Source organism: Ictalurus furcatus, chromosome 3 (assembly GCF_023375685.1).
Source record: "Ictalurus furcatus strain D&B chromosome 3, Billie_1.0, whole genome shotgun sequence".
NCBI classification, from domain to species: Eukaryota; Metazoa; Chordata; class Actinopteri; order Siluriformes; family Ictaluridae; genus Ictalurus; species Ictalurus furcatus.
Genome location: NC_071257.1, coordinates 18,491,472 through 18,509,804, shown reverse-complemented (window position 1 = coordinate 18,509,804; position 18,333 = coordinate 18,491,472). Strand labels below are relative to the sequence as shown.

The 18,333-nt window shown below is 37.7% G+C and overlaps 3 protein-coding genes across 9 annotated transcripts; 1 reads left to right on the top strand and 2 right to left on the bottom strand.

The window, feature by feature from the left end:
• Positions 1-70: 70 nt before the first annotated feature.
• Positions 71-5,088, bottom strand: st3gal7 (ST3 beta-galactoside alpha-2,3-sialyltransferase 7). 5 transcript variants are annotated; one of them, XM_053621226.1, is made up of 7 exons: positions 4,394-5,087; positions 4,050-4,228; positions 3,817-3,940; positions 3,024-3,349; positions 2,090-2,276; positions 1,849-1,989; positions 71-1,636 (listed from the first exon to the last, which is right to left on the bottom strand). In XM_053621226.1, the coding sequence occupies exons 2-7, from the start codon at positions 4,178-4,180 to the stop codon at positions 1,400-1,402; spliced, it is 1,146 nt and encodes a 381-aa protein (XP_053477201.1). In that variant the 5' UTR covers positions 4,181-4,228; positions 4,394-5,087; the 3' UTR covers positions 71-1,399. The 5 variants fall into 5 exon arrangements, with proteins under 5 accessions (XP_053477201.1, XP_053477203.1, XP_053477199.1 ...); XM_053621228.1 differs by having other exon boundaries at positions 3,817-3,937; XM_053621224.1 differs by having other exon boundaries at positions 3,817-4,228; positions 4,394-5,088.
• Positions 5,089-5,552: 464 nt separating this feature from the next.
• ankrd2 (ankyrin repeat domain 2 (stretch responsive muscle)) lies at positions 5,553-9,034 on the top strand. 3 transcript variants are annotated; one of them, XM_053621217.1, is made up of 10 exons: positions 5,553-5,644; positions 5,765-5,834; positions 6,433-6,540; positions 7,055-7,201; positions 7,354-7,458; positions 7,530-7,628; positions 7,714-7,812; positions 8,011-8,109; positions 8,218-8,316; positions 8,951-9,034. In XM_053621217.1, the coding sequence occupies exons 2-10, from the start codon at positions 5,766-5,768 to the stop codon at positions 9,032-9,034; spliced, it is 909 nt and encodes a 302-aa protein (XP_053477192.1). In that variant the 5' UTR covers positions 5,553-5,644; position 5,765. The 3 variants fall into 3 exon arrangements, 2 of the variants coding, with proteins under 2 accessions (XP_053477192.1, XP_053477191.1); XR_008385577.1 differs by lacking the exon at positions 5,553-5,644 and having other exon boundaries at positions 5,660-5,834; positions 8,222-8,316; positions 8,951-9,031; XM_053621216.1 differs by lacking the exon at positions 5,553-5,644 and having other exon boundaries at positions 5,660-5,834.
• A 299-nt stretch (positions 9,035-9,333) lies between these two features.
• On the bottom strand, positions 9,334-15,668 carry morn4 (MORN repeat containing 4). The gene is made up of 4 exons (XM_053621218.1): positions 15,484-15,668; positions 14,792-14,902; positions 14,491-14,600; positions 9,334-12,285 (listed from the first exon to the last, which is right to left on the bottom strand). The coding sequence occupies exons 1-4, from the start codon at positions 15,579-15,581 to the stop codon at positions 12,137-12,139; spliced, it is 468 nt and encodes a 155-aa protein (XP_053477193.1). The 5' UTR covers positions 15,582-15,668; the 3' UTR covers positions 9,334-12,136.
• Positions 15,669-18,333: the final 2,665 nt, after the last annotated feature.

Sequence of the window (18,333 nt, the reverse complement as noted above, 5' to 3'; positions counted from 1 at the left end):
ATTCCTATTAGAAAGCAGTGCTATTGTAACAGTGTGGGGTATATTTCTTGCATATTGGATGGTTAACAGAATCAGTGTTTGTTTAATTAAACTGATTTACGTAATGTGTATGTGTGTATTATACACAAGACCTTTGTCATTTGTCTGAAGAGTGGATCTGGAAAATACTGCTTTAAACAGATACACACCATCAAAACTGATGTACTTAGCCCAATGATTCTCATACTGTGCCCAGAGAGCAGCCTAAAAATGTTTTCTATTTAATTTTGAATTTTGTCAAAATATAAACAATGGTACAAGTTTATAAATTATAGATGTCATTAAAAATGTTTAAAATATGTGCCAACCAATCACAATTCACAGCCATCCTGTCTCAGCTGTATGGGTTAGCTGTAATATCACCAGAACAATTCTACATGTAAGAGATACCTGTTGGGGTTAGTATTAGTGAAAACTGCAATACAGGATACTCATAACATGTCTTGTTAATGTTTTTACTTTTGATTTTTTGGATATTATACCTGGAGTGTTTAAGTTGGCACATTTGTTCACTTTGTTTTACACCTTTTCAATGAAATCTAATCTCTCACATGTTCTAAGAATAGCCTCAGATTGGAAGTAATGATATTCAGTACAAGCCAGATTTAATGTACAAACGTTGGGCCTCATTTATTATCATTTTTAATAAAGTTGTGTGTAAGTGGTTTCGTAGACCAAACCAAAGTAAAAAATCAAATAAATGAATCTTGCCAGAAGTGTTGATAACTCAGATTTTCTTCATCTTCACAGGCGAATGTTGATAAAATGCCAAACACCCGTAAAGTACCAAATGCGTTCATGACACAGCTGGATTACCTTTAGTAACACCCACAGTAGAAAGGCTAAAAGCTCACAGAGCTGAAAACACCAAAATGACAACAAAATTATGAAAATAAATCATCTATGTGCAGTGTCTGCAAAATCGTCCAATAATGCAGTTCAGCCATTGTAGTGTGTCGGCTACCACATGCACAGTCTTTCTTTAACTCATTTTATAGGCCGTCATTTCTTTTGTCCTCTTGGATCACTTTCTTTCAAGTCATTAATATGAAACAGCCAAGTCACAAAATATTCATTAAATTCATGTGTGCAAGTGAAATAAAAATGCCATTTAAGCTAGACAGCGTAATCTGTATATAAATGTGCAGTAACTCATTGCCAATTATATGTTTTGAAGCTGAATAATTGAGGTTTATATTAGTGTCTCCTTATACACAAACTCGGGAACTCTCATAGGATGCAAACATTTTAACACTAACAGGATTTTTATGAATACACAATTTCTTGTGCAAACATTCTTGCGAACCTTGTATTAATAAAATAGTTGATATCCCGTTTGATAAATGAGGTCCACTGTTAATCACAGTGCACCTGTGACATCACGCACGACTCCAGATTTGACAAGGCCCCGCAGTAAACTGCGCTCTGCGCTGACATCGTGCACAACTTGTGCCATCATGTGGTCCATGCGCACTGTCCCATAGTAATGCAGCAGTGATCCAGGATGTTTAAAGTCATAGCCAAAGCCTGCCATGCTGACTTCATCACACAGCTGTAGTGCCACCACAACGCCAGTGAAGCCTAGAGTAGGCACCGTCTACAGCAGAACACAAAGCACACTTAAGTGTTAACCCCCTTCTGTAGATTAAATTTGAAGAATACTCACTCGCTTCTGTGACAAAAAAAGAAAATAAGAGAAAGATCTCCAACCAATTTGCAGACATGAAAAGCATTGGAAACTATTTTAGAATTCTGGTGGGAAATATTTTTAAGGTTTAATAGCACATATCTGCATGCAACTAGCCCTACCTTGCTTTCATGTTTTCCATAATTTTGCATCACATGCCATGTCCGGCTGAGTATTTCAGGGTTCAAGATGCGAAAGTTTCCTGGCTGAAGTGGAATATCACTTACAACATCTCTCCAGAACCACAGTTTAGACCACCAGCTCTGGAGACAGGGATCAATTTTCATTTCATTTTGTTTTCTTTCAATTACATTTTGATATATTGGAAGACAGACTGGAAGAATAAGCACCTATGATGCTCACCAAAGGCTTTTTTGTTACAACAGAGGTCAACCACTCTAAATCCAGCCTCTTGAATACAACTACAGCTACTATGTCTGTGTTCTGATATTCTTGTTGCAAGAAGGATGCTGCTTCAGGATATGTCAATCGAATTGTGGTTCTTGAGCCTGCATCTTCCTCAAATCCAAACACTGGTGCATTGTTCATTCTAAAAGTGTTAAAATGACAAAATGTTTTTAGATTAATTATCTATATGTACTTTAAACAGTCTGTACAGGATTTCGCCAAGTTGTTTTGTGATTGTTACAGCCAAAAATGTTTGATTTTGCTGCAGATTTTTTCAAAAGGTGCAATGTAACTTGCAGATTTTGTTTGTGCTCTTTTGCCAAAAACTACTTGAATTGCACAAAAATGTTTTGCGTGGCCTTTCGCATACATCGTGGTCTTATGTTTGTTGTTAAATGAGACCTCTTTAGCTGTACTAATGTTTGGCACACATGAATAAAAGATGGCTTTGGCTGAATGCGCGTTGTGATGCTGTCACATGATGTGTCTTGGCCCAAATCTGCTGAAAAACTGTGGTCATTTTGAAAAATTGCAAGCTCCTTCAAATATTGCAGAGTTTGCTTGATTTTACATTCATTTCTGTGATCACAAAATCCTGAAACGCTGGAGGTACTGATTGAATACATGAAACTTGTGACATTATTATAATTATAAATAAAATGGAATGAAAGTAAAATAAAAGCAAGCATAAATCATTTGCTTTAATTTGATGCTATAAATTTGATAGCAAACATACAAATATTCATATGCTTAACATTCTTTATGCAGGACAGTACAAATAAATGTATATAGTAAATTTACTTTTTACTTCCTATTCATACACTGATATGAGATTTAAAATATGAGACAGTATGCAGTTTATAGTATAAATGGTGTTAGCTGAACTAACCTTATAATGATGTCATATTTATCAATATGGGCTCCAAGATGTTTGGCATGTAAGATTCCACCACTCCCAACCACCATACATCTTCTACACCTGTCTGGCACAGAGGGCAGTCCAGAGTGAGGCAGAACTCTAAGTGTCTGTGCCAACGTACCCTCACTGCCTAGCAGACCAAGTGGAGGTGCCAGTTCCCAGTGTCTGGTCTCATTCTGCAGGAACACAGGAATCTGAAGCAGGCTGTCCAAATTCAGCACTTTCTGCAGCTTTGTCTTGGTAAAGCCGCTTATACATGGCCGAGACAGCAGATCTGCCGAGCGATTCAATATGTCCTGGAGGAAGAGTGCGACATGCAGAACACCTTTAGAGTTCTTATAAAATCTTTTTTCATTCATTCATTCATTCATTCATTCATCTTCTGCTTTATCCTGCTCAGGGTGGCGGTTGATCCAGAGTCTGTCCTGTGGATACATCCTGGGTGGGATTCCAGTCCATCTCAGGCCACCATGCACACACACATTCACACATTCATTCACACCTAGAGGTAATTTATCTTAGCCGATTTCCCTAGTGGCATGTTTTTGGGAAGTGGGAGGAAACCAGAGAACCAGAGGGAACCAACACAGACACAGGGAGAACATGCCAACCTCCTCACAAACAGTAACCCGAGCTCAGGATTGAAATAGAGATCCTGGAACTGTAAAGAACAACAATACTTTCTGCACCATCTTACCACTTCTAGAGCCTGTATTAAATATAAGAAAATGTCATGGAATGAGTATAAACACTAACTCTGTACCAAATAGTCTTCTGTGGAGCTTTCAGTCCAGGTCAGTTGTTTAGTAGGCAGATAAGCAGGGACAAGGATTGCTGAATAACAGCTCAGGAGTAGAGTGAAGCTCAGGCCAAGGTTTTTCCACCTTCTTGGAGAGAATAGACATTGCTGTATTCTACTAACTAATACTCTTCTATATTTTACAAAAAATAAAAAAAATAAATACATATCCTTCATATAATCCATGTAAAACTCACTGTGTGAGGAAGAATTGACTGGACTCTCTCCAGTGTTTAATGCCTGGGCTCTTGGCACTGTCTGCGTCAGCCAGCAGTGGAACATCATTTCCCTCATGCTTCTTCATGCTCAGGTGCTTTAAAGTCTCCATGTAGACACAGGATCCCAAGCTTCTATGAACACTTCCTGAGCATTCCTCCTGTAATTAGCATAACAGAAGCCTCCACAGTAAAAGCAGTAAGTCTGGAAGCATTTCAAATCCCCGACTCACAAAAGAGCTCCCGTCACATTCCTTCCATGTGGGGAGTAGCAAGGGGATTAGATAACATTGCAATAACATTTCCAAAAATGGTTACACACTTACTTCGCTTTTCAGATCTTATTTGTGATTCTTGGCCTAAAAGAGCAGTCAGGGTTGAGCAGAAGAGAGACCGGTGACAGTTCAACTCTGTGACTCTAAACAGCAGTTATGCGAGTGTTTATCTCTGACTGATCCTTGACAGTCAGGGTTAATGATTCACCTGTCATTGAGGGCCCTCCTATACAAAATACGTTTCATAGTTGCATATCTTCATTTCAAAATACAGGTATTAGTATTTTGTTCTTTAATGTTTTAAATGAACTGAGGATTTTAAAGTCTAATTCTTATTGCAGAGTCCCCCAAATCCCAATTTTGCCTTTACAGTCTCACATATTAATACATTTATGAATTACTTCCATGAACTGCAAAGCTGCAAAAAAGAAAAAAAAAACAAAACCAAAATCTCGTGTCATTAGAAACTGTGGTATTGGTAAATTCCCTTATAGAGCGAACCTCATCTATATCTAATATTTAACATTTCCATATGTTAAATATGAGTATTATATACAGCTACTATTTCCATGTAACCTTTAAGCAGAAGTTTAACATCTGTCAAGGATCTGTCACTCAGAACATAAATCATTGTTAATTAGAAAACCAGGTTATGTCATCTTTCTGTTAAAGTTTAACATTGTGACATATTCACTTGTAACAGATAATAAATTCAAATAGCATTGTGATGAAAGTCTCTGACAGAACCGTGACTTTTCTCATCCATTTAAACAATTTACATCTGCACATTAATTAGAAGAGTAATGACAGACTGTGTGGTGATATACTGGATGAATAAACAACCATTATTATTATTATTATTATTATTATTATTATTAGCTTATTAGTATCCAGATACTCAAACATGCTTTTGCATTTTATATAGTAAGTGTGAGACAAAGCATGGCCCTGGATCTTTGGTAGTAATGGGTTATTATGTGGTATGACAGTAGTGAGTAATTACAAGCTAACACTTGACACCAATGAAATTATTACAAATAACATAATCCCCAATACAGTGTGTTTATTGAGCAGATACTCTTGTAATAAAACTAATAAAAAAAATGAGCACAGCGCAAGTGAGTGGCACTGGAGAGTGTCATGTGTCAGGTCAGTATTGAGTCCAGCTCCTGATCACACCTGTCACACAAAGCTGGCTGTGGGCTTTGCATGCCTGCTGTGTGGTATAAGAGCACCCATACCACCTTCCATTCTTTATAGCCTTTTTTCCCTGAGCGCACTCAATAGGCTGCTTATTTATAGGTGTCTTTATTATCATTCATAATTAAATATCATTAATATAGAGGAAACTTTGCTTGAAAGAGTTTCTTGAAGTTTCTAACTGGAATAATTTTGCTTATCTATATTGATTCATTTTATCAGGATGGATAAAGATATCCTGTGGGCCACCATGATAGTGGACAGAAAAGCTGAGTTTGACCAACAACAGCAGGTATGGCATATTTTCTGAGATGTTATGACATGAAATTAAGTTTCAGATATGGAGCTTTATGAACGCATTGACAAAATTTCAGTAAACTAGTTTGGGCTCAGCTGGTTCTGAAAAGGTTAGGGTAAAAGTCAAATTCACATTCACAAATTGTAAAAATAAATAAATGGGGGGGGGGGATCACATCTCTTTGATGTACATCAGTTTTCCTCAAATTTTCCTCACAGATAAAATGTCCTCATTATAAATAAAGCAAAATCAGCACTATTAACATATTACATTTACTCTTACTAGCAGATTCAGTTTGCCTGTGGGATTGTTCAGACTCAATAGATTAAAATTGTTTATATAATTTATATTGCTTTATTTATTTCAAACTTGAGTTGATACACTGGCTGATCAAAATATTATTTAATTATCCCAGAAGACATTTGTTTATATTTAAATGTTTATGAGGTTAATATTGAATTTTGTAGTCCTCTGTTCTATTTCTGTTGTCAAATTAGCAATTAATTTGTTACACAATCATATCAGTTTATTAAAAGCTACATGCCTCAAATGTGATCTTTTGACTTATTTCAACGGAAATAATTGTTTTCAGAAATGCAGAACGCGTGCACGGAAGCTGGGAATTTTGATTATGGATGACACTAAAGATGGAAGAGATCTGAGCAATGAATCACTAAATCCGAATTTTGCAAATATTCAGGTGAGTGTTCGCCATGAATTACCATGCATATCCATTTAAAGAAATGAAAAATAACATTCTCTTATTTCTGCAGGGAGGGAAATAAAAACATTAGAAAGCTAAGAAATATAATCTACATTCAAATTCTAATTGATCATAGGAGTAGAATGATATCATTGGCTTTTTTTGGATTATAATAGAGTTGTCTCATGTGGTTAGAGAACTCTCAGATGGTCACTTTTAGTCACCGCCTTAATCCAAACTCAACACCATGGCATCTCATGGTATTACAAGCTTAGAGCTTGGAACCAGCATTATTAGAGATCAGAAATGAATGGACTCCAGCAAAGATTCTTCACCGTTAACTTGCAGTGTGATCGTAAACAGGAGAGGAGAATGTAAAACTCATAGTAAAATTCATCAACATTTTGATTGTTTATTTATACATGAATGTACATGACTTTGTACATTACAGCAGCACTTTATGTATACCTACAATATAGTATGTCATTGATATGAGTGGTGATGTCATTAGGTGGAGGAGCGGGTGAGGAAGACCTCGTCTGATCTTAGGCATGAGATAGTGGAGCTAGGTGGTGCTGAAAATATTACTGAGCTCCGTTTGAGGAAAAAGATGAAGAATAAAGCAGCAAAATTGAGTAACCTAACCAATATTCATGTGGTAAGGTCATTCAAGCATGGTAAACCATTCATTAATACCTATTTCTTAAACCTATGATTAGTGTTCCATAACCATTTAATAATACTTTTCATTAGTTATTTACATTTATTTCAGTTACAGTTAAATTTATTATCACTGCTTTTATCATATAGGGTCCTCTGGATTGTGAAAACTTCTTAAAGGCAGCCACAAATGGAAACCTCAAAGTGGTGGATAAATTCTTAGAAGATGGAGGAGACCCAAACACTGCTGATGAGGTATTTCTGATGTCCTTTACACTTACATTTCAATGATGATATTTCCCCCAAAAAATAACTTTTTTTTTTAGTTCAGAAAATCAGGACTTCATAGGGCTGCCTTTGAGGGTCACGTTAAAATTGTGGAGAGATTACTGGATAAGGGAGCAAGCATCGACTTCCAAGACCGGGTGAGAAAATTTGAGTCAATGTTCACCAGATTTTTCTTTCATTTATGGCACAGTCTTAAATGCTATGTTTTGGATATTTTCTCAGTTGGCATGTACGGCTGTGCACTGGGCCTGCAGGGGTGGAAGTCTAGCTGCTCTTAAACTCTTGCAGAGCAGAGGAGCTGATTTAAATGTCAAAGATAAAGTAAAAGACCTTTACAAAATTGAGATATACTGTATGACCAAAAGTTTGTGGACACCTGCCCATATGGTTTTCCTCAAAAAACACATAGGTGTGATGGTCAGATGTCCACAAACTTTTGGATATATTGTGTATAAATAAATGACTGTAAAAATGAAAGTAAATTCTTATATGTCAGTGCATGGTTTCTGATGCTCATAGCTTCTGAGCACGCCATTACATGTGGCTACCAGAACAGGCCACTGGGAAGTTGTGGAGCATCTTGTGTCCAGTGGTGTCCGGATTAATGCCAAAGATTGGGTAAGAACTATGAGGTTTTCAGCAAATCGAATTTTTTTTATAACTTTAATCAGTGTGTAAATGTCATGTATTCTATTATACCATTAACATTACTCACTTTGTTTTAAGGAAGGTGATACTGCGTTGCATGATGCTGTGAGACTGAACCGATACAAAATAGTCAAGTCGCTAATATTGGCAGGAGCGGACATGAAGATTAAGAATGCTGTAAGTATTGCAGAGCTCTTGAAGTGCAGGGAAACAAATTTGTTCTTGTTGTATATTAGTAGAAAAAGGTCAAATTAATTTTAGATACACTATATGGCCAAACGTTTGTGGACACCTGACCATCACACCCATATGTGGGTCTTCCCCAAACTCCTGCCACAAAGTTGGAACTACTCAATTGTCTAGGATGTCTTAGTATGTTGTAGCATTGCAATTTTCCTTCACTGGAATGAAGGGGCCAAAACTTGATCCACCGTAATAATGCCCCTGTGCAAAAAGCAAGTTTCATGAAGACATTGTTTGCCAAGGTTGGTGTGTAAGAACTCAAGAGACCTGCACAGAGCCCTGACCTGAACTCCACTGAACACCTGTGAGATGAACTGGACCACCGACTCCACCCCAGGCTTTCTTGCCTGACCTCATTAATGTTCTTGTGACTGAAAGGGCAAATCCCCACAATCACATTCCAAAATCTAGTGGAAAGCCTTCCCAGAAGTGTGGAGGTTATTGTAGCAGCAAACTGGGCACTGGAATGGGATGTTCAACAAGTACATATGGGTGTGATGGTCAGGTGTCTAAATACTTTTGGCCATATAATATATACTGTACTAGAGTGCAAATCCTTCTTTCTCAGGAGGGTGTTACAGCAACGGAGCAGGTGAAGATGTGGCAGTGTGACACTAAGGAGATGCTGGAGAAACTGGAGCAAATGAAATAGCATGACCTGGCTTGAAGGTCACATTTTATAAAGTACAGTTGATGACACTGGTGTCCTCACATGGCAAGATTTATGCTATTTCACTGGAATAGAATTACTGACTGATATTTATCTGCAGATTACACATGGGTGTGTTTAGAAATCGCTGCATCGCTGTGCTTTACAGTAAAACTGGTAACATTTAAATTCCATTAAAATGGTCAATTTTTTCATATCTGAGCCACAGGTGTATAACACAGATGTGGATACAAGATTGATTAAAAAAAAAAAAAATCACTTCTATTACAGCAGCTTACTGAGTACTTGCTTGAATAAAATCTCTCAGGATTGTTTTCATTAAAATCAATTTGGTTAATAATCAACATATTTTACAATACATTACAGTTTCAAGCATTTTAAGCAAGACCACATTATTGAGTAGAACATTGCCATGCTCATGTAAAACAGTAACTGGCATTATTAACTCGTGTGCAATTCATCTTCTGTTGACATTGTGATTGAAATGGTGTCTTATGCATGCAAAGTCATGTTTACCCACATTAATGTTAACTGCATTAAAGCACAAATGTGCCAGCCTTCTTTTATAAATACATGTCATGTTCCAGGGACACAGGAGAAGCAGTGTTAGGATTTCTGTTTTGTCCCTGACTTAACAGTAGGCTTTGTGAAGAGGCATTAGTGCATAGTTTCCGGTTAATATCAGGGGTTACCCTTTTACACAAGTGATATGGATATACTGTACCCTTGCCAGTCACATGGATCAGCAATATCATGCTTTGTAATGTTGTAATTAAAACTTAGCGAAATACACCCGTTGCTCCATCACATCATATGCCAAGAGTGCCCATTAACCAGAGACTAAGTGTGTAAATCAATATGTGGGATGGTTTTGTAAACATTACATACAAATACGCGCATACACACCCACACACTGTTGAGGTTTCCGGAGAGTGGAAATTTCTGTATGTGGCTCTGCTTACATGTGACCTCTAAGTTTCTGGCACTTTGTCTGTGGTGAGAGATTGATTTCCACCGCCATTTGTTCAAGCATTTAAGCAAGCTTTAGGATTCTAGAGTAGCATTTATTTGCTTTTTGCTAATCTTATTGTCAATATGTGCATGTGTTTCTGAATGATAAATGATGTCTAAATTGGAAGATTGTTTGAATCTTCTTTTGCACTGTAAAAATACATGTTGTGCCTTAACACATATCTACATAAAAAAAACAAGAAAAAGAAATAAAATAAAGAAAATTAATTGAGATTCTCATCATGAAGCAAAGAAGAGTGATTACCAGTGTCATTCCTTTGACCCTTGCACAGTCACTATCTCCATTACAAATACAACACACCATAAAAGAATGATCAATAAAACATTCTTAAAAAAAAAAAATCTAAATATCGTCTTGCTGATACACTTTAAAAAAAATAATAATCAAATTATAGGAGTAATGTCTTTTAGAAATTTAGGCCTACTGTAAATTTTCCATGACTCTGTATGCTAACTGCCAGTATGACCAGTAGAGAGCGCCGTTTTGTGAAATAAATCCTGTCCTGCCTCCAGTGTTACATTAAATTGTGATTTCTCCACGCATTATTGAAAGGCAGGTAATTTTGTGGATGAGCTGAAAGTCAGGAATTGATATTTCTCTTTGCACAGAGTGATTCAGCAAATAAAACACTCGATTAGCACCTCATAATTTTTCTTTTTTATTATTATTATTCCTGTTGGGTTTTTTTTTTTTTTTTTCCTGAACAGGAAAACAGATTCCAAACTTTTCAAGTAAATACTGAAGTTAATACACATTTGGTGTCAGTATAGAAATAAGTAATGAGTACAGCTCCTCTTCTGGACATTGCACATGGTAAAACAGTGTAACTACAGTTAGCACAACAAACAAAAAGAAATTAAAAAAAAAAGTTAAAAAATATTCGTTGTAATTGTGTATCGGTTATAATATCTTAAATTATTTTTTTGTACACACACACACACACTTTTGTTTTTGTTCCTCCCCCTCCCAGCTTTCCAATCGACTGCCATTAACTGGATGATAAAAACATAATTATTACATGAATTGCATGTTAAGAAGAATACACCACTGACAGATGGATTTATGGACTACAGCCAAACCCATGGTTATGTTAGTTCTTAGAAGATACCCACAATTACTGGATGAATGCTATTACGGTGAAGATAAAGAGGCAAACTTTCTAGTCCCTCTCACACCATTCTTAATAAAAACAAATCAGATACATGCTTTTACAGTGCAGTTACACTAATTAAAGTCAGCAAAGCCTGACTACACCTTTCTGTCCTTACATGTATCAAGAAAATACTAGACAAAGTGCATGAAGATAAATGATACACACTGGTGAGAATACACACATTCAGTAGGATCACCTGCGTGAACTACTCATTGTCCAGACTGCCCGATTTCAATTAAAAGCACATTATCGGCTTTGTACTCAAAATAAGTCCACCACATGTATAGGCTTCTGATTATCTCGAACATCAATACTGGATATACAATGCTGTTTTCCATGAGGTATATACAAATCCAGACATTACATTGTGATATGCATTTAAGAGAATTTAAATTTAACTCAGATTGTTTTTACCAAAACGGAAAAAGTGCTTGAAATAACATTTAAATAAACATGTTAAATAAATAGATAAATAATAATGAAAGGTACACAATCACGGTCTCACAAAAGGCAAATAAACTCACTGTTGCACAGAGACTCCGCATATAGAACACTCAGTAGCCCCATGTTGTGGATGGTGACTTTGGTTTTTCCATATCTAAGACGAAGTAGTTCACATTGATGCAGCAATAATAACCTTGCCCAGTTTTTTTATTTTTATTTTAAATATATATATATTTTTTACGCTAGAGGCATTAGACGCAGACCAGCACTGAGAAAGAGAGATAGAGGGAAAGGAAACCCTGTTATCCATTCCTGAGGGTCTGCTGCAAGCCTATGTGAAAGAGAGCTCCTGAATCAGTTTCACTCTCGATGTTTTCCTGTGCAGTAGGAGTGGAGTTTGGGAAGCTGATCTGAGAGCAGCAGCATGGTGATTATCAGATCATCATTGTGTTGATCATACAGAGAGGCTGCGTGCCATGCAGGCTGAGCTCCTGGCCCTCTGCACCACCGCCTGGCTCTTCTCGCGCTTCAGCAGCTTGTTGTCAGAAAAGACCCCCTCGTTCCGTGGAATACCATGGGAACCATCCGGAAATGTCAGCAAGCCTGCAGGGGAAGCCAAAACAACGGACAATATCCTTATTCATTCTCAATTAAGAAATTTCGGCAAAATAGACCATTACTCTCAAAACAGTAAATGGAGCCATCAAAGGTTATGTAAATTATAGAAAAACATGGCGTTATAATATTTTAATGACTGAAAATTCTGAGTAGGACATGCTAAGTTATTATTGAGCTGCAATTACAATGTGTTAAATTTATACGGTGACTATAATGCTAACTCCATTGATGGCAAAATTACAATGCCCTCATATGCAGTGCCCTCCACTAATATTGGCATCCTTGGTAAATATGAGTAAAGAAGGCTGTGAAAAATTGTCTTTATAAACTTTTGATCTTTTGTTCACAAAAATACTCTGCTCTCATGGATATCAAACTATTGTAAACAAAACAAATATATTTGTTAAATATGTGTGCAACAATTATTGGCACGCCTATGAATTCATATGAAAAAAATATACTTGAATTATATTCCCATTGATATTTTAATTTTTTTTTAGTACACCTGGGTGACTAGAAACAGGAAATTGTTCAACCATGACTTCCTGTTGCACAGGGGTATAAATACAAGGTAACATCCATCCATCCATCCATCCATCCATCCATCCATCTTCAACCGCTTACTCCTTTTCAGGGTCACGGGGAACCTGGAGCCTATCCCAGGGAGCATTGGGCACAAGGCGGGGTACACCCTGGACAGGGTGCCAGTCCATCGCAGGGCAATACAAGGTAACACATAGGCCTAATTTCCTTAGTCATTCATACCAATAGTTAAGACCAAAAAATATAGCTGTGATGTGTGGCAAAAGGTTGTTGAGCTTCACAAAATGGGAAGTGGCTATAAGAAAATAGCACAAGCATTGAAAATGCCCTTTTCCACCATCAGGGCAATAATTAAGAAATTCTAGTCAACTGGAAAATAATCAACCTGGAATTGGATGTGTATCTATATTGTATCAATGCACTGTGAAGAGGATGGTTCGAGTGGACAAAAAAAATCTCCAAGGATCACAGCTGGAGAATTGCACAAGTTAGTTATGTCTTGGGGTCAGAAAGTCTCCAAAACTACGATCCGAATCACCACAAGTTTTTTGGAAAAGTTTCAAGAAAAAAAAGCCTCTACTCTTATACAAAAACAAACTCAAGGGTCTTCAGTTCGCCAGACACTACTGGAACTTCAAATGGGATCGGGTTCTATGATCAGATGAAACCAAAATAGAGCTTTTTGGCAATAAACACCAGAGGTGGTTTTGGCGCACACAGAGAGGTAGCCATAGGGAACAGTACCTCATGTCCACGGTTAAATATGGTGGTGGCTCTTTAATGTTTTGGGGCTGGTTTTCTGCCAGAGAACCTGGACATTTTATTAGAATACATGGCATCTTGGGCCCTATCAAATATCAACAGATATGAAATGAAAACCTGACTGCCTCTGCCAGAAAGCTTAAAATGGGCCATGGTAGGATCTTCCAGCAGGACAATGATCCAAAACATACATCAAAATCAACACACAAATGGTTTACTGACCACAAAATCAAGGTCCTGCCATGGTCATCCCAGTCCCCTAACATGAAACCCATAGAAAACCTGTGGAGTGACCTGAAGAGAAGAGTCTACCATCATGGACCTCAAAATTTGAAGGATCTGGAGAGATTCTGTATGGAGGAATGGTCTTAGATCCCTTGCCATGTATTCTCCAACTTCATCAGGCATTATAGGAGAGGACTCAGAGCTGTTATCTTGGCAAAAGAAGGTAGCACAAAGTATTGACTAAAAGGGTGCCAATAATTGTTGCACACCTATATTTAACAAAGATATATATTTTATAAACCTATGTTTTGTTTGCAATTGTTTGGTATTCATGAGGGCAGAGTATTTTTGTGATTTTTTTTTTTTAAACAAAAGATCAAAAGGTTAAACAATGAAGACAATTTTTCACAGCCTTCTTTGCTCATATTTCCCAAGGGTGCCAATATTAGTGAAGGGCACAATAAACCAACTAAATCTAAATTAAGCAGTGGCACATCTTTCATCATTTTCTGTATGAAATTAACAAAACCTTATACAAAATTCACATAAATACTACATCTAACAGTTTTATAACTACTCCAATATTATTTGAATTTGATAACATAATATAAATGAGTAAATATGTAAATAATTCATTCATATGGTACAATTTTTTTTTACCATGTCCTTCCACACGACCATTTTTGAATTCTCCTTCAAACTTCATCCCATCAGATCTGCTAAAAACTCCAACACCTTGGAATTTTCCTTGGGCAAATTCACCTTCATACCTTGAATTGAACAGTGATTGATTTTTACTGTACACATGTAACAGACAATAATCCATAAAACTAATCATAAAACATGCCTGTTCAATAATTATAAGATCTCTCTCTACCTTTACAACAAATTATGAGATAGATAAATGTTTAAATATCACTATGTTGCCCAACGATTGCAGTTTGATTACTTAATCTCTCACCTGGATCCATCAGGGAACATTAACACCCCGGAGCCATGGAACAGGCCATTCTCAAAGTGACCCTTGTAACAAGTACCATCAGAGAACTTCAGTTGCCCCACACCATGTCTCCTCCCTGTATAGGACACATAATGCAAATCTTTGGCTCCTAATTTGGATATCTGTGGTAACACAAATTGTAATCAAATGTTTTAGATGTTGGCCAGTGGCTTTTTCCTGTTTGAAAAGGTGTGGTGTGAATAATTCAGGATTTCCTTTCGGCTCATTTCCCAAGCTACTTCTCTCACTAGATTTCTTACTGCAGCTCAAGTCAAGACTACAATCCACTGTAAGCTTTTAAAAGCTGTCAGAGGAATATCTTCAGGGATTGAGTCAGAGGGTGGCATCTAACATTGAGCTTCTTAGCAAGTTGTCTTTGGAAAAGATACACACAGCAGAAAATACATAAAACATCACCCATGAGTTATGAACGCTCAAGAAATGCATTTCATGAAAATGTAAGTTGTAGTACTGTATATAAAGCAAAGATATACACTACACATGCTAATGCTGATATTAATCCTGAATGCGGTACAGAGCATACCTAACCTGTCAAGAGATTCGAGTCGAAACAAAATGTCAGTGTCAATAGTCTGGAAAAGCAGCATGAGTTGAGTTTAATAATGAAGCAGGAGCTACAGAGGAAGAATGACTTGCCTTCCTTCCATTCACCACTGTACTCTTCTCCAGTTGAGTACGTGAAGGAGCCTCTGGTCAGTGTCATAGCTCGACCACCCTGCCAAAACAACATTAACCAACATAAAATGATTATTATAACTTACACGTTCATGAGTCTTTCACACTCTAAATGGGGCGGCTTGTACTCTACAAGGGGAGGAGAGAATGTTTAGACATATTACTGTAGACTGGAGAATATGTTTGAATGAAGACACTCAAAGCTGTCTCGACGGTGAGGTTAACCGTGGCACCGTTTTCAGTCTTGAATTTTTTACGTGGAGAGACTAGACAGGAAATTCTGTCGTCGCCTAAATCATTTACAATTAATTAGCAAGTAATCGCAGTGTCGCCTGTGTTTGTAGCGCACACACAGCAGGCTAGTGCAGGAGAAGACTTCAGGCTAGCCCTGACACCCCGCCGCCGCTCTGCTCCGGGGGACGAGTCGAAATAAAAACGCGTTTACCTGTATAATGTCCTTGTTGTCGCAAAAGCATGAAAACTCCTTTGAAAATGTGTGATTTTATCGGTTTCCTGAGGAGGAGCAAACAAACCCAGAGGTATCAAGCTCTCTGCGGCAGTCTCTAGCGCGCTTCTCCTCTCGCGTACTGCTCTCCTGGCAACGCAACCTGCACAGTGCACTTCCTGAAGAACGGTGTGTTTTATTGGACGCTTTTCTTAGCTATGCATTCAAACCGCGTGCTGATTGGCTGGCTGTGGAAACGACTGGAACGCCGTTAACCGTTACTCAGTGGAGTGCTCGTCTGTCTGGAAATCTGATTGTAGATTCATTTCTGGGAAGGTGTTTAAACCGATAACGCGTGAGGTAAGATATTCCTCTAAATAAATAAATAAATAAAGAAAAGATACTGCTGTGACTCATGCAGCCTATTAACCTGAACATTGACCCTGATGTGAACAGTGAAACGGTGAGAAATGCTGACAGAAAATTAGCCTAATGTGACTGATACTACACGTAAACGTAAACATGTGTCCCGCTCTATCTTGTTTTATTCAGTGTTCCGACATTCAGTCATTACAGATTTGAGTGAAAACCCCAGGTTATGTTGTGTTGTACGTTTATCAGGTGGACATGCACACACCACAACCAGAAAAAATCCAGCTAAAGCCAGGTTCACACTGTACGCTTTTGGCCACGATTTGGTCGTCTGAGAAATTTTGAGAATCCTGAAAGATTCCTTTAATCCTAGGTCAAAATCTGTAGTCTTTGATCGCTAGTTTGACATGTTCCCCGACAGCCGATTAATGACTCTTGCGATCAGAATTTTCCTCTGATTAAAATCTGCCCATGTTAGAAGATTTTGAGGCACAGTCCTGTAGTGTGGCTTCTACTACACCGTACGAGTCTTCTTGCATGCGTCCGTTTTCCGCATCTTGACTGTCGTACAGTCTGACATTAATGACATCTGAGATCCTAACAGTGTGACACGGCTTACAGCAGGGATCGTGTTCATACAGTCTGACAGAAAACAGTCGCAAAGGACTATTAAAAATCGCAGTGTGGACTCGGCTTTAGTCTGACCATCTACCAAACACACTCAAACTGGTAGACCGTGTTTGCCAGCCGGCAAATTACTTTCCAGCTTCCTTGTTACTTGACCAAATTGATCAATAAATGTTTGAGGTTTTCTTATTGCCTTACTGTAAAAAAATAATAATAACTTTGTGAACTAGTGTGCAATTAGTCAGTCCGTCCAGGATTTTGCAGTCATGGAAATGAACACAAAATCAAGCAGACGCCGCTATAATCTGAGGAGCTTGCAATTTTTCTAAATTACCACAGATATTCTGCAGATTTGGGCCAAGATGCGTCGTGTGATGTCACCACAAACGCATATTCAGTCAAAGTCCTCTTTGATTCACGTGCGTCGATCATGAGTACAGCTAAAAGGTCTCATTTACCAACAAACATCATTGCGAAAGACCGTGCAAAACAATTGTGTGCAATTGCAATTTCACCAGTTCACGTAGTTTTCTGCAACAAAAAAAAAAGCACAAAAATCTCCGCAAGTTGCATCTCACAGGGTTCCCACAGGTCATGGAATTTCTGGAATGTCATGGAAATTTAATAAAGTCTATTCCAGTCAGGGAAAGTCAGGGAATTTTATCATTTTGGGGTTGAAGTTAGGGAATATCAGGGAATTTTGTTTGTAAATTTTTCAAATGTATTAACTGAAATTTCTATCTATCTATCTATCTATCTATCTATCTATCTAGCTATCATCTATCTATCTATCTATCTATCTATCTATCTATAGATAGGTAGGTAGGTAGGTAGGTAGGTAGATAGATAGAGAGACAGATCAGTCTTTTCTTTTTCTTTTTCTCTTTTCTTACAGTGTACGGTACCTTGTAAATGAAGTGGTTTTATTTCCATTAAAGAAATATATTTTCTTTTATTAGGACCATTTTGTTTATGATGGGTAAAGAGTAGTCATGAGATAAGTATGTTCTTTTTATGCAATGAAAACTAAGTTTTGCACTGAAAATGTCTGTTAACCAGGGCGCGTGGTGGTTTAGTGGTTAGCATGTTTGCCTCACATCTCCAGGGTCTGTGGTTCGATTCTGGCTGAGGCTGTGTGCGGGGAGTTTGCATGTTCTCTCCCTGTGCTGCAGGGGTTTCCTTGAGGTACTCTGGTTTCCTCCCCCAGTCCAAAGACATGCATGTGTGTCTAAAGTGTCTGTATTGTATGAATGGGTGTGTATGTGAGTATGCCCTGTGATGGACTGGCACCCTGTCCAGGGTGTACCCTGCCTTGTGCCCGATGCTCCAAGAAATTGAGTTTACAGATTTAACGGGTTAAAAT

Excerpts from the sequence above, each read along its gene's own strand:
- ankrd2 (XM_053621217.1), top strand. The coding sequence starts at position 5,766 with ATGGATAAAGATATCCTGTGGGCCACCATGATAGTGGACAGAAAAGCT. Across the intron at positions 7,629-7,713 it reads GCATCGACTTCCAAGACCGG|TTGGCATGTACGGCTGTGCA; the intron begins GTGAGAAAATTT and ends ATATTTTCTCAG. Across the intron at positions 8,110-8,217 it reads GGATTAATGCCAAAGATTGG|GAAGGTGATACTGCGTTGCA; the intron begins GTAAGAACTATG and ends CTTTGTTTTAAG.
- morn4 (XM_053621218.1), bottom strand. The coding sequence starts at position 15,581 with ATGTTGTTTTGGCAGGGTGGTCGAGCTATGACACTGACCAGAGGCTCC. Across the intron at positions 14,903-15,483 it reads GGTGAATGGAAGGAAGGCAA|GAGACATGGTGTGGGGCAAC; the intron begins GTCATTCTTCCT and ends CTATACAGGGAG. Across the intron at positions 14,601-14,791 it reads ATGTTCCCTGATGGATCCAG|GTATGAAGGTGAATTTGCCC; the intron begins GTGAGAGATTAA and ends GTTCAATTCAAG.
- st3gal7 (XM_053621224.1), bottom strand. The coding sequence starts at position 4,146 with ATGAGGGAAATGATGTTCCACTGCTGGCTGACGCAGACAGTGCCAAGA. Across the intron at positions 2,277-3,023 it reads AAATATGACATCATTATAAG|AATGAACAATGCACCAGTGT; the intron begins GTTAGTTCAGCT and ends TAACACTTTTAG. Across the intron at positions 1,990-2,089 it reads TTGTAACAAAAAAGCCTTTG|AGCTGGTGGTCTAAACTGTG; the intron begins GTGAGCATCATA and ends CCCTGTCTCCAG.